At 39.3% G+C, this 15,170-nt stretch overlaps 1 protein-coding gene across 1 annotated transcript in view; it reads right to left on the reverse strand.

Moving 5' to 3' along the window:
* Positions 1 to 15,170, reverse strand: part of ush1c (Usher syndrome 1C) — a 141,449-nt gene that overhangs the window by 17,294 nt on the left and 108,985 nt on the right. Inside the window, 3 exon segments of the mRNA XM_052029288.1 lie at positions 2,892 to 2,991; positions 5,423 to 5,476; positions 14,960 to 15,001. Coding sequence (XP_051885248.1) covers positions 2,892 to 2,991; positions 5,423 to 5,476; positions 14,960 to 15,001 — 196 coding nt within the window.

Raw genomic sequence — 15,170 nt, forward strand, 5'->3', positions numbered from 1 at the left:
GTGACAAGGATGACTTACTAACCACATAATCCTTGATTCCAGTGCACAATGTACACAACAGCAACATATACTTAACAACTTTCATGCCACCACACGCAATCTGACAGAAAAGACCATGGGTAAACATAAAACACTATTCTGTTGCTTTCACCACCACAGACAGAACCTGCAGTACTCTACAGGAGAGGTATAATGATGCATAGTCATCTGTTGCATGTTATTCAGCCTTGATAAAAATGAAGGCTCAATTGTTGCCACCAGCTTCACTTCGAGCAGGAGCAGGGAAAGTAGGAGAAAGAAAATGAGGAGGGCAAGAATCAAGAAGTGAATGAACAGGAATAGGAGGAGAAGAAGAAGAGCAAGGCATAGAGAGGATGTGGCCTAGAAAACCCCTTTCTGTCTTAGCTGACTATGACCAATTAATCCCAAATTTCCATTTACCAACAATTTCTACCTAAACTTCCCTTTGATTCTGATCACAGAGTCCATTTGGCCACAAAGTCAAAATAAAAACCAACACAAGATCAATAATCCAAACTAAATTTATAAACAAAATCAGTCTTATGCCAGTCGAATATCCAAGAATCACCCTATGTAATTTGTTGGTGCTTATCTTCCATAAAACTTTGCCTGGCCCATTATTCATACACAGTTCCATGACAATAGCTGTTAATGTAGCTTGTGGGAGCTGCTGAGTGGAGGAGACTGTAGCAACTTACATTAAGACCATGATACCAACAATTCGTGGATCCAAAAGCACCATCTTTAGACTGATCCTTCCTGGCATGAATGCAGTAGCCTGGTTGGCCAGATGACAAGCAACAGCTAAAGCATTGGCAGTTTGGTAGCTGTGGGATCACAACCATTGAAACTCACCTAAGATTGCAACTCTGGAAGCCAAATATCTGGTTGGGGGATGAATTGCTGGAGTGCTATGACACTCTGCAAGCCCCCCTGACTATAAGCATCCAGAGGCATGATGGCAAATATCTGAGTTGGTGCGGCAGCAAGCTAAGATCGTATGACATTAAGTCTGAGCTTCCACTGGAGCACCAAGATGTTGGGCAGTTTCTGTTTTGCCAGCAACAATGGATGAGAAATCACAAAACTCTGCAGACATACGTATCATTAGACTCTGCATGCTGGTTAGGAATGCATATGTGCTAATTAATTAGCTCACCACTTCCATCCTGGTAAATGATGTGCTTCATCTTCAGTAAGTTGAATGGAGTGTTGTTAATCACATATGTTTAATTTAACATTTAATTTAGCTCCCATTAAACCCTAATTCTCTCTTCTGACTTTTCAAGCTCCCCAATGTTGAAATTCACTTTTTTCCAAGGATTTGAATTACCCTTCAGCTTTGAAATCAAATGTTGAAGTCTCAGAAGTCATTAATTTTTGAGTTGGTTTCAATGCATCCCCAAGGATTTTTGTGATTGGCATAATTTCACAATAAAAATTCTTATCTCTGAAAATATAAATATTGACACAATTACCTGGGATATTCTGTTCAAATGTATATTCAGCTCAATGCTGTTCAACATATGATTTCATTTAAACTTAATAGAGTAATGATTGTGAGAAGCAGCATTAGCAAGAAATTCTCAAAATATGCCTTTTTTCTGATATAAAATAGAATGAAACTGTAATACTCCATGGATAGCAAAGTAAACAACATAAAGAAAGAGACTGAGTCATTGGTAATTATTATGAGGGAATGACTGATTGCTGGGGGTGAGAGGGATCAGGACTAGCAGTAGCTTGGAAGGCAGCCAATATTCTGGCCACATTTAAAATCAGTGACAAATTATAAGCAGCCATCTACAGAGCAATCTGTATCTACGTAATTTCTATTTGAGTATCTATGAGATTGTAGTTTATTAAGCAAAGATCCATATTCATTTAGAAGAGGATAATCCTTTCTGTTCAGCTTCCTTATGTGATGGAACACGAAAACTGAAACAAATCTTGCAGCATGCTAAATCTGGATTCATTGGTGTACAAGTTCAAAGATCCCTGAAGGTGGCAGCATAGGTAGATAGGGTGAGTCAGAAGGCATGCTTGCCTTCATTAGCCAAGGCAAAGTGTTTTGAGCAGGGAAGTCTTGGTACAACTTTATAAAACACTGGTTAGGCCACAGCTGGAATATTGTGTGCTGTTCTGGTCACCACATGATTTGACGAATCTGATAGAGGGATCTGACAAAATTAAGAGGCAAAGATAGGGTGGAAAGCGAGAAACTTTTCTCCATGGCAGAGGTATCAAAGACCAGAGGTCATAGGCTTTAGGTAAGGAGTATGATGTTTGGAGGAGATCTGGGTAAGGTTTTTTCACCTGGTGGGTGGTTGCAATTTGGAGCACAATGCCCGAGAATGTGATGGAGGCAGATACTCTCAAAAGTTTTGAGAAGCATCTGGACGAGCAGTTGAATTGCCAAGGCATAGCAGGCTATGGACCAAATGCAGATAGGTATTTGATGGTTGGCATAGACATGATGGGCCATTGTGCCTGTTTCTATGCCATATGACTCTATCCCTGCAGGATTTTATGACCTGTCAAGGTTTAGCATATGAGGCTATTAGCTCAAAACTGCAGGAATTCGAGATAAATTTGAATATGGAAAACAAATCATCTGAATGGTAGAAAATCATGCAGTATATACTTAATAGAGAAATTACCTTAAGTTTAGTAGAAGTACTTGTATGCTTTATCTGTTTACAATTTTCAATTTATCTCAAGTGTTTATTATTTATTAAATAAAAAGTTTTCCTGTGCATATTTTAGATGCGTAATTGTGAAGGGCTAACGTAGCAGAATGACCTAGAAAGTGGAAATCAAGATTTTCCAAATCTCCTGGAGAGAGTGAAGAACATCAAAAATGATCTCACCATGTTTGTCTGCAGCTCCCCCATCATAGACAGCAGATACAACGATCTTCCCAAGTGGAGAGTTGATGCCCCCCTCAACTGCAAGATCCAATGATCCCTCCTGTAAAACAGAATCAATGATCCTGTCAGCTCAAAGACTGATTTAAGACTTCTAGTGGTTTTAACTTCCACAGAATTTGTTCAAACAATACAAAAGATCTGTCAATGTGCAAGTAAAAAAAACATATGAAACTTTTGAACAACTGCCTTTCTGCATGCATGTATGATAATAATTGGCATGCTAAAAGATTGAAATGCCAATGTTTAGTTCTAACATAAGAAACCTGCAGTATAAATCTGACCTGGGAATGGATGGAGCAAAACTTTACATTGAACGTCTAAGCGCTACTTAAAATATTAGCCCAGAATTTGCAATGACAACAGCTTTAAAACTATAATCTCTCACCAGAGTTGGCTTATAATGGTCCTGTTTAAATAATACAACTATTTTAAATTCTCTCCTTGTTTTTAAATCTCACCATTGTCTAGAGGTGTATAAGGTATATTAAGAGTAAAAGGGTGGCTAGGGAGAGAATTAAGTCCCCTTAAAGATCAGCACAGCCGTCTATGTGTGGAGATTTTTAATGAATATTTCTCATCAGTTTTTACTGTGGATAAGATCTACATACGGATTACCAAAGATGATGTATTGACAAACACATTCAAGTGAATAATTATCCAGGCCTGACCATGTGCATCCTCAGACCTTGTGGGAAGCTAGGGAAGAAATCGCTGTGGCCTTTGCAAAGATAGTTGCATCATCTTTAGCCACAGGTGTTTCAGAGGACTGGTGGATAGCTAATGTTGTACTGTTATTTAAGAGGAGTGGCAAAGACAAGCCAGTGAGCCTGATATCAGTGGTGGGTGAGTTACCGGGGGGGATTCTGAGGCACAGGATCTACCAGCATTTGGATAGACAAGGACTTATTAGGGATAGTCAGCACCACTTTGTGCATGAGAAATTGTGTCTCATAAATCTGTTAAGAGTTTTTTGAAGAAGCAACTAAGAGGATTGATGAGGGCAGTGCTGTGGATATTGTCTGATTCCTGTGGCATACTACTAGTCACAGGCCCCCAGTCCAAAAAACAACTTTCCGCCATCACCCTCTGCTTCTTACCATCAAGCCAATGATGTATCCACATAGCTAGCTCTCCCTGGATCCCATGTGATCTGCCCTTCCAGACCAGCCTTCCATGCAAGACCTTGCCAAAGTCTCCATTTTACTAAAATCCATATGGAAATTAAAATCATTCACAAATAATTATGACTAGTTTAAACACGTTTTTATTTTCATACTTGTTGTTCTAAATACCGTACGATTGAGCACCTGGGCAAAATTTCTTTCAAGAATTATTGAAACTTACATTTTATATGGGTAAACAAAAAGCTGTGGCAGGAGGCTTGGTTCATGAACCAAACATCTAGAAGTTAAAATCCACCCAAATGTTTTATAAATTGGGATACTCATGAACCCTTTTTGACAAATGACAATAAGGCAAGTGGTGTACTTTGGCATGTAATGACTGACTCTGTTCATAACAAGCACTGAATTAATTCAATGTCTGTTTTATGTCACTGTATTTATGATTTGTTGGTGAGTATGAAGTCAGAGGTCCACACCTAATAAACCCAGTAAGAATTTATTGTCCGCCATGTGCTAATATGTGTCGCATTGTTGAGTAATGCACTGATGTAACATGCATCACAAAACTGCTACTATAAATTCTTTCCTAATGCTGCCTTGATGCAAGACAGGTACAAATCCCAGCTGAAATTGAAACCATTGCCAATGGTAACCCTTCATTACCAATATGTCCCTTCTTTCATAATTTTCGTGCTTATAGAAATCAGGAAATGAGCAATAAAATATTACAGAATTTGCCTGATAATAGTCATGCATGTGAACCCGGATCATTAAACAATTCTCATATTAATTACTCACTTGGGATTGTCTAAATGACCAGATATTTTGACAGCTCTCCCTAAAAATCATGGAAAATAACTGATCATCTTAAAATTACAAATAATATTTACATATATTCCAATCTCTAGTAACATTTTGTTGATTATGCATTATGTTTTCGTGGGGCATCACAGACTGACACTCAGTTAAAATAAAATCCAACAAACTTCTAATATCTAACAAATCTAAAAATCATCCAAGTTGGAGTGGTACATAAACCTGAGACGTCAACAAATAATGCTATTGCCTGGAGCCAAGCATTTTCTCTTAAATAGCTACCTAGGTGATATTCCAGTGAATTTATTTATAGATGCGACACAGGCAAAACATTGTAATGATCTTGCAGTAAGATTAATTGGAAATAAAAGGCAATGCAAAGTGGACCTTGCCTGAAGATATTAATATTTTGTTGAAACTTATAGATGTGATCAATCTGGAGGAAGGAATAATTGCAATACTGAAAAAAATAACCATGTCACTGATTAGAGAGTTCAGTACAAATCCTGTTATGGCAATGTATCTTATTACCTTTTTAATTCTTAAGAGGCGAACATCTTTTCCTGCAATCTGGTCTGATGTGAACTGGAAGATAATTATACTTTTGATTAGTAGTGTGCCATCTATTTCCATACTAATTATGATCTTAACAGATAAAGTTATTTGAATAAAATCAGGATTTATTTTTCATATAAATGATCAGAAACAAACTATGATGTGCTAAAGCGTAAAATTCTGTACACATCAATAGCCGGCCCCAGATAATTTGATATTCATTCTATGACTGATGGACCCACATTACTCTGGTTATTTTAACATCCTGATCACTGTTGTTAAATAATGCAAGAAGCACTGTTATTAATCCTTCAATTACTCTATTTCCTTGCAAGAAAATTATGTGCTGCACTTTTCAACTAACAGCAACAGTAGTGTGTGACTTTTATGCTGTGTCATAGCTTGCTGTTTGGAATTAGGAAATGGAAATTTATTCCTCTTTCTGAAGTTACACTGGTGTGAAAGCCTAACCTAGAAGCACATTCCTTTTCTTCAGAATATGTCATGGTTGAACAATAAACAAAGTCATATCTAGCCTCATGATGCCACAGGTTTTGACATCACAAAATTTTTCAGATTTTTATAACACTATCAGTTTTGAAAGCTCTTTGTTGACTGGGAAGTTGATTGTTGATAGCCAGTCACAAGGAACTCATTCAGGACACAGTGGCAAGACTCTCTGGGTTTCATCTTCCTTGAAAGTCAAAGGTGGTTCTAAATGTGATCCATTACTTATTTATTACGACCCAAAAGGAGGCTAATTAGTCTACTGAGTCCATGTTGGCTCCCAAAGGAGTAATCCTATCAATCTAATCCTCCTTTTCTTATCTCCCTCTAGCCCTTAATTCTCAGATACTCTTCACCTCTGCTTTGATTTTTTTGTTACTTACCTACACTAATTTATAGTGGCTAATTACCAGCATATCTTTGTGCTGTGGGAGAAAACTGGAGCACCCTGTGGAAACTCAAGTGGTCACAGGGAAAACATGCAAGTTCTACACAGACAGAATCCAATGTGAAGATTGGACTGGGGTCCCTGGAGCTGTGAGGCAGCAGCACTAAATGCTGCACCACTGTGCCATTCTAAACTGGATAGGTTTGATTCATAAGTAATGAATCAAACCTCCTCTGCTAAGGTATGTTGCAGCTCAGGTCAAACAGTGGACAATCACATTGTATTCTGCATCAACATAAATCCAATGGAGATATCTTTGAAAGTGTTTGGCTTACAAATCTCAAATTTAATTTTTTAGACACTGCTCCGGGTGCACACAAGAACAAGAGCGGCATTGGTCTTAAATTTCAATTCATAAAATTCTGCTTTCTTTTTCCATTCATACCTGATTTCTAACTCAAACAGTGCTGGATTTTAGAATGATATTTATCCTATTTTTTTCTCAGTTCATTGTTTTTTTTTCCTGAGTGGACAAGGTTGAAGTGCTCAGTGCTGAGAATATATTTAAGAATATCTTGATAATACTAAAATGCTCACAATGGCATTACATTTTGCTTGGTCTCTTGGGATTTCAAGAAAACTGACCCCAAAAGCACTTGGGCCTGATATTCTGCTGGAACTTAGCACATCTCCAACACCACATAGTTCATTCTGATATTTACTTAAAATCAGCATAACATTCTTTTGTCTTTCCAACTTGGTTAAGCTGATCTGTTTCTTTTGCTTCCCTACTGCAATATTAAAAACCTCCCATCCTAAAATTCAGGCCAATTATCTTCTTCCCAATACCATCTCAGATAATGCTGCTGATGCTTTGTATCCTCTCTAAATTATTGCTGAGTTTCTTCCCAGTTCCCCGTAGCCTTCATTTCCATACATTTCTCCCTTCCCTCTTTTGTAATCTATTTGTTTCCTCTATACTGATACTGATCTGCTCCTTTTCACATTTCTCATTTAGATTTCCCCTACAGCCATCTGTTCTCTCCTTCGTGTAGTTAACTCTTTCTTCCTCCATGACTGTTTATTTGCTCTTTTTAATAACCATCCATTTTTGTCCATTCACTGACCCATTTTTCCTTCTCTCCATTATTATCTATTGGCCGTTCAATGTAATTCATCCCTTCAACTGTGAGCTATCCATTTTTCACAGATATGCACTATTCCCTTAATACTTTGTTCGATTTTCATCAGCAATCTTTTTTTCTCCATAGCAATAGAGCTCAATGAATGTACAAGTAAATTGGAAATAAACAGTTTAAGTTCCAGTCAGTCTGTTGTACAATAAAAAACTGCTATTCACATCTTTCATTACTATCCAGTGCCTCCCTTACAACCCCATCCATACACCTCTCTTTCATCACCATGCATACCTAAATATGCACACACCCACCCCTCATTTTGTCCTGTCCAACGATGAACAGAGTTGAGTTGCTGATTTCTTCAGCAATAAAAACAGTCCCGTGCATTGCAATATATTGACTAATTTTGGTTCAGAGTCATTTATTTCCTTTGCCAATGCCTGCAAGAAAACTGACTGATAAATTGTAAACCTACTTATGTCTAACATCGTCACTCCCCAAAAGTTCCTGGGGTGCTATTTTATCATCAGAACATATCCCTCGTCTTTGCAAGCAGCTTCTGGCACCAAAGGTAGAAATAGAATTATTAGTGTGCTCTAGTCGAGAGCTCCAGTAACCCCAGCAGCAGCTGAAAAACTGAGGGGTTGAGGATTCACATTCACTAATCTTAAGAAACTCCTGACAGAATAATTGCCCACCTCACGTCTGTGGTGGGTAAGCTATTAGAAAGGATTCTAAGGGATAGGATTTATGAACACCTAGAGAATCATGGACTGATTAGGGACAGCCAGCATGGCTTTGTGAAGGGAAGATCTTGCCTCACAAGCCTGATAGAGTTCTTTGAGGAGGTGACCAGGAAGATTGATGAGGGCAGTGCGGTGGATGTGGTTTACATGGATTTTAGTAAGGCGTTTGATAAGGTTCCTCATGGTAGGCTTCTTTAGAAGGTCAGAGGCCAAGGGATCCAGGGAAGCTTGGCTGTGTGGATTAGGAATTGGCTTGCATGTAGAAAGCAGAGGGTTGTGGTGGAAGGAGTGCCCTCGGATTGGAGGGCAGTGACTAGTGGTGTCCCGCAGGGATTGGTTCCGGGACCTCTACTTTTTGTGATATTTATAGATGACTTAGATGAGGGGGTGGAGGGCTGGGTTAGTAAGTTTGCGGACGACACTAAGATCGGCGGTGTTGTGGATAGTGTGGAGGGCTGTCGGAGCTTACAGAGGGATATTGATAGGATGCAGAGCTGGGCTGAGAAGTGGCAGATGGAGTTCAATCCGGAGAAGTGTGAGGTAGTACACTTTGGAAGGACAAACTCCAGGGCAGAGTACCGGGTAAATGACAAGGTACTTGGCAGTGTGGAGGAGCAGAGGGATCTGGGGGTTCATATTCACAGTTCATTGAAAGTTGCCTCACAGGTGGAAAGAGCAGTTAAGAAGGCCAATGGGATGTTGGCTTTCATAAATCGCGGGATTGAGTTTAAGAGCTGCGAGGTGATGATGCAGCTTTACAAGACTCTAGTTAGGCCACACTTAGAGTACTGTGTTCAGTTCTGGTCACCTCATTATAGGAAGAATGTGGAGGCGTTGGAGAGGGTGCAGAGGAGATTTACCAGGATGCTGCCTGGATTAGAGAGTATTGAATATGAGGAGAAGCTTAAGGTGCTAGGGCTTTGTTCACTGGAAAGGAGGAGGATGAGAGGAGACATGATAGAGGTATATAAAATATTGAGAGGAATAGATAGAGTAGACAGTCAGCGCCTCCTTCCCAGGGCACCGATGCTCAAGACGAGAGGGCATGGCTTTAAGGTTATGGGTGGGAGGTTCAGGGGAGATGTCAGGGGGAGGTTTTTCACCCAGAGAGTGGTTGGTGCACTGCCTGGGGTGGTGGTGGAGGCAGATACATTGGACAGGTTCAAGAGCTTGTTGGATAGGCATATGGAGGAATGTGAGATGGAGGGATATGCGGGAGGAAGGGGTTAGGTAGTGTGAAGGTGGTTTGATGGACGGCACAACATGGTGGGCCGAAGGGCCTGTTTTGTGCTGTATGGTTCTATGGTAGAATTTTAAAGCACCACCATTGTGAAACATGGCTAATTGACATAGTTGGTTACTTCTGAGACCTCTTCTATTTGAAAGCATGTTAACAAATAAGTTTGGGAGAAAACTGTAAGATTAAAAGTGATTTAGATAAAATAGCATCTCAAGAGCTTTTGGGCAGTGAGAATATTAGACATATGTTTATGATTTATCAATCAATTCTCTTGCAGGTATTGGCAAAGGAAATGAATGATACTGAACTAAAGTTGGTCAATATATTGCAAAACACATGACTGTTATTGTTGCTAAAGAAATTATAAGAACTAATTTCAATCATTTGAAAGTATGTTAATCCAACGGGAGTGTTGATCTTGCATAACTTGAGCTATTTTTCAAAATATGGCTCTTTTCTTTCTGATATCATAGAATATATTGACAGGCTTCCATTCATAAAAGCTAGTGAAAGGCAAATCCATTCCTGGCAAAGCATGTTATTGAATAATTTTGTCGAAATAACTCCTCACGTCACATCATACTGCCTGCCCTTATTTGACTTCCACAAAACTGCCTTTGAGGTATCCATGTATAGCATTCAAAAACACTGCTATATTTCCCCATCTATCAGAAATTATCTCTCCTCCATCAAGAAGTGGTGAGTACAAATGTGTTTTTGCACCTGCTGCCCTCAGTGTGACCAGCAAACTCAACACAACATTGGTTCTTCTCTAACACCCTGTACTAAAAGGAGCTCAACTCATTCTTCCAGGCAAAGACGGCAATTAACTCTGTGGGTACAGAGAGAAGCCAGTGAGTAGTGAGTAACATTATCAATCTGTTTGTGTGTGGTCCATGAGCTTCATCTGCACACTTGTTAATTTTTTACTTGGATGGGGAAAAGGAAAATGCTTTTAAGTGTGATTGGCAACATGCTATTTTCTGTTTTTCCTTCTGGGGCTATTTATCAACTAGTACACACTTACTGGTCCAAAAAGTAAAAAGTACTGGACTAATTTCAGGACATGATCATGTATAAATTAGTGTTCTGGAGAGACAAACATTTTAAAAATGTTTGAGCTCAGCTGGACATTAATGCATGGACACTTATCACCAGATTTTAAGTGAATTAATAAATATAGTTAGCTTCTGCTTACTTTATATGGAAAGCACTTACTATTGTCATTAACCCAAGTCTAAAGGTTGAAGGTCAGGTTAGCAAAGGGAAAGATAGGGAAACCAAGTATGCACACAAATGCTCCTGCAATATGACTATAAACACAGTTTATCAGCAAAAACAATGGCAACTTAACTGCAAATTCTCTGGCTGGGACTACCTTCATATGATATAGGCTTACTGTTAATGCGGAAAAGAGTACAAACCCAAAGTGATTCACGTACTGAACATAGATCACAGAAAAGTACAGCACAGGCACAAGCCCTTCAGCTCACCAGGTCTCCACCAACCTCGATGCTAAATTAAACTAATTCTGTCTGCCTGTACATGGATAATATCCCTCTACATTCCCTGCCTGTTAGTGTGTCTGTCTAAATGCCTCTTAAATATTGCTATTGTATCTGCTCCCACCACCTCCAGGCACCTACCTCTCTCTGTATAAAAAGACTTGCCTCGCAAATCTCCTTTAAATTTTCCCCCTCTTAGCTTAAACCTATGTTCTCTAGTATTTGACATTTCCACCCTGGGAAAAAGGCACTGACTATCCACTCTATTCAGACCTCTCATAATTTTATATACTTCTATCAGGTTGTCCCTCAGCCTCCTATGCTCCAGGGAAAATTAAACAAGTTTGTCCAAACTCTCCTTCTTGCTAACACACTCCAATGCAGGCAGCCTCCTGGTGAAACTCTTCTGCACTCTCTCCAAAGCCTCCACATCATTCCTATAGTGTGGCGATCAGAACTGCACACAATAGTCCAAATGTGGCCTAACCAAAGTTATATACAGCTTCAAAATGACTTCCTAGCTTTTATACTCAATACCTTGACTGATGAAGCAAGCATCCCATAGACTTTTTTTTTTACCAACTTATTTACTCTGTTGCCACTTTCAGGGCAGTATGGACTTGGACCCCAACATCCCTCTGTACATCAAAGGGTCCTGCCGTTTACTGCATAATTTCCTCTTGCATTTGATCTCCCAAAATGCAACACCTGGATTAAACTCCATCTGCAATTTCTCTGCTCAAGTTTCCAACTGATCTATATCCTGCTGTATCCTTTGACAACCTTCCTTACTATCCACAGTTCCACCAATTTTGTCATCATCTGTGAACTTTCTAACCAGACCACCTACATTTTCATATATTATGAAGAACAGCACTGATCCACTGTCTTCTATGACCAAGACAATTCTGGATCCAATTTATCAACTCACTGTGGATCCAATGTGACTTAATCTTCTAAACCAGCCTACCATGAGAACCTTGTCAAATGCTTTACTGAAGTCTATACAGACAATATCCACTGCCCTACCCTAATCAATCATCTTCATCACTTCTTCAAAAAACCCAATCAAATTTGTAAGACAGGACCTCCCTTGCACAGAGCCATGCTAACTATCCCTAATAAGTACAAGCGTTTCCAAATGTGAGTAAATCCTGTCCTTAAGAATTTTTTACAAAATTTCCTTACAAATGATGTAAGGTCCACAGCCTATAACTTCCTGGTTTGTCCCCTTAGCCCTTCTTAAACAAAGGAACAACATTGGCTGTTCTCCTGTCTTCTGGCACCTCATCCGTGGCTAAAGAGGATACAAAGATCTCTGTCATGGCCCCTGCAATCTCCTCCCTTGCTTCCCTAAGTATCCCAACAGGCCCTGGGGACTTATTCACATGAATGTTTTTCAAAACACCCAATACCTCTTCCTCCTTAATATTAACATGCCCTAGAATATCAACATACTCCTCCCTAAGATCACCATTATCAGTGTCCTCCTGGGTGAATACCAATGTGAAGTACTCATTAAGGACCTCGCCCACTTCCTCTGGCTTCATGCATTAATTCCCTCCTTTGTCCTTGAGTGTACCTATCCTTTCCTTTGCCAACTTCTTGCTCCTAATATATGTATAAAATACCTTGGGATTGTCCTTAATCCTATTTGCCAAGGACATTAGCTCTCCTAATTTCTTGTTTAAATTCTTTCCTGCTTCCTTTATATTCCTCAAGGGCCTTGTCTGACTTCAGTGTTGGATTATTAAATCCGTTGCAGAGGGTTGACTTGGCTTTAAATATGAATCACATCTCTCTCATCTGAGAGCTGCTCCAAAACCAAACAGAATCTAGATTAGTGATGGACAGTAGTGAAAAACAGGCACTCTCCAATCAATGACCAGTTGTATATATTGTCTTAAATTTAATGCAATGGAGTTAAATATGGGATTCCCTGTGTAATGAGCAACCAATACAATAGCACCTCATTTGCACCATTGCCAATTTATTTTATTTTTATCTGATCTTTTGTTTTCCAAAAAAAATAGTCTGTTTTCCATCAAGACAATAGTTTACGGTTGCTTGAGCTTTTCTTGAAGAGAGTTAACTATTTGGCTTAAACAGACTCCCGATTAGACACATTTGTTCATGACAGTACTGACAGTAGTGGCCACCGTATGGACCTTCTTAAATAGAATAGGCGTAGTATTCCAAAACTGAGCATCCTTTAACAGCCATGACTCAGCAGCAACAACAGCACTTAACCTATTTTTATAACCTTGGTGTCCAGCTCATTCCTTTTGTAATAAGGAGGTGTGAGATATATTACAAAAATGGGGCACTCTCTCAGTGAATCTGGACAGAAGTAACTGTTCCAAAATTCAGCAGGATAAAGAAAGATATTCTACCCCTACTTAATCCAATCAAGAATGGTTGGAGACTTGTTAGACAGAGATATCCATGAGCATTTCTCTCCTCAAGCACATTGGTAACCAAAACACATGCTAGTGAACTGAAAACAGGGCCAAAATGTCTGTAGCATTCTCATCAAAACTGCCAAATGGATCAGTAATAGCCACTTGATTCCAGCCATCACCCACTAAAAAACATAGAAACAAGAGTTAAATTGCAAAGAAGAGGCAAGAGCAGCTGTGACCAACACCAAGTAACACTTGACCAAATTTGGCTATAAGAAGCTGAGCACAGTTAAGGTCAACGGAGGGTCAAAAGGCAAGTGTTCCAGTGGCTGTTTCAGTCTCTGGTACAAAGAAGGATAGTTGTAGCTGTGACAGGCTAACCATCATAGTCTATGGACATGAGTGCACAACTTCCTCAGGGAAATTACCATGGCCCAACCATCTTCAGCTACTTAAGCTGCCCTAAGCAGAATCTTTTACTATTGATGTTATAGTGTTTGGCTCCATTAGCAGCTTTTGTGTGAATGAAACATTTGATGATTAAGGAAGAAAGTTCAGGCTTATAGGTATCACATGTTGTGCCAATTTTCCAGAGTTTCCTCATTTGCAATTTGAACTCTGCCTCCAGGGTGGTGGAACCATTTCTGTCGGGTGGTTTATGAAATCCGCCTTACCATAATAGGTGTGGATGCCCAATTCCCCGCAAAATGTAGCCTACAAATGGCATTGGTAAAGATATATGACTGCTAAGAGGGGAATTTTAACTTGGAGGCGCACACAGGATTGTGTAGAGTCAGTTAGGGTGGGAGAAGAATGTTTAAAACCAGCAAAACTACCAAAATATTAGTAACCAGCTCCAATTTATTTGTATCTGGATTTTACTGGAACATGTTAGGCTGCTGGTGTGCAATGCCACTGGAAGGGATAGATCACGATAGACATTTGTTATGCACTCCACTAAACAAATATTTCAATTTACTTTCAGATTTATTGCCAATTCAAGGGATTCCCTGGGTTCTGAAAATTGTCAAAGAAAGCAAAGTAAGAGCAAAGCAGCATTTGGCAGAGCTGAATCAAACCCAAAGAAACACTGCAGTAAATGCTCAGATTTCACAGCTGTATTCCTACCTGCTTTTGGGAAAACATTTTTCCACAGCATTTTGCTGAGATATTACTTTTGACACTTAGCAGCTTTTCTCAATTACATCAGGATTAGTGCTTTCATTGTCTTGGAAGGAAACTTGGATAAAGATCAATGTAACTACTAATAACATCAACTTGTTGTGCAATGGTCTGTGATTGGACAGCAGAGGGAGAGAGCGGGAATGCTTGTAGGAAGCTGTGCCCATAAAACAAGGTCTTCAGGGATGGACCAAGATTTTATGATATATTTGCTCAGCACCATCTTGGGAGGCTCAGATTCTCCCATCAGTAATGGTAGAAATCTGAAGCCTCCCAGATGCCCTATTGCCTGCCGGACATAGTGGCGATAGTCCTTCCTTATTTTTCCTTTCTGCAAGGCAGTTTGTCAATTTTTTTCTGCTCTTCTATTGTGCTTCTAGTTTGTAATTAGTTTCATTGCTTACCATGGAATAAGGATCAAAGTCCTCCACATATTTTTGGAAGCCCTGCAACAATATAACATCATGTCAAAATATTTCTTATGTAACAAGTAACACACATCACTGGTGAATATGATTACTTACTGCTATTATTTTGTTTACATATTTAATTAAAAAATATTCTTTTGCTATTAAAATCAAGCTTGGCAAGACTGCATGCTCAGTTCATCATCAC

This window comes from Pristis pectinata, chromosome 14, assembly GCF_009764475.1.
Source record: "Pristis pectinata isolate sPriPec2 chromosome 14, sPriPec2.1.pri, whole genome shotgun sequence".
NCBI lineage: Eukaryota > Metazoa > Chordata > Chondrichthyes > Rhinopristiformes > Pristidae > Pristis > Pristis pectinata.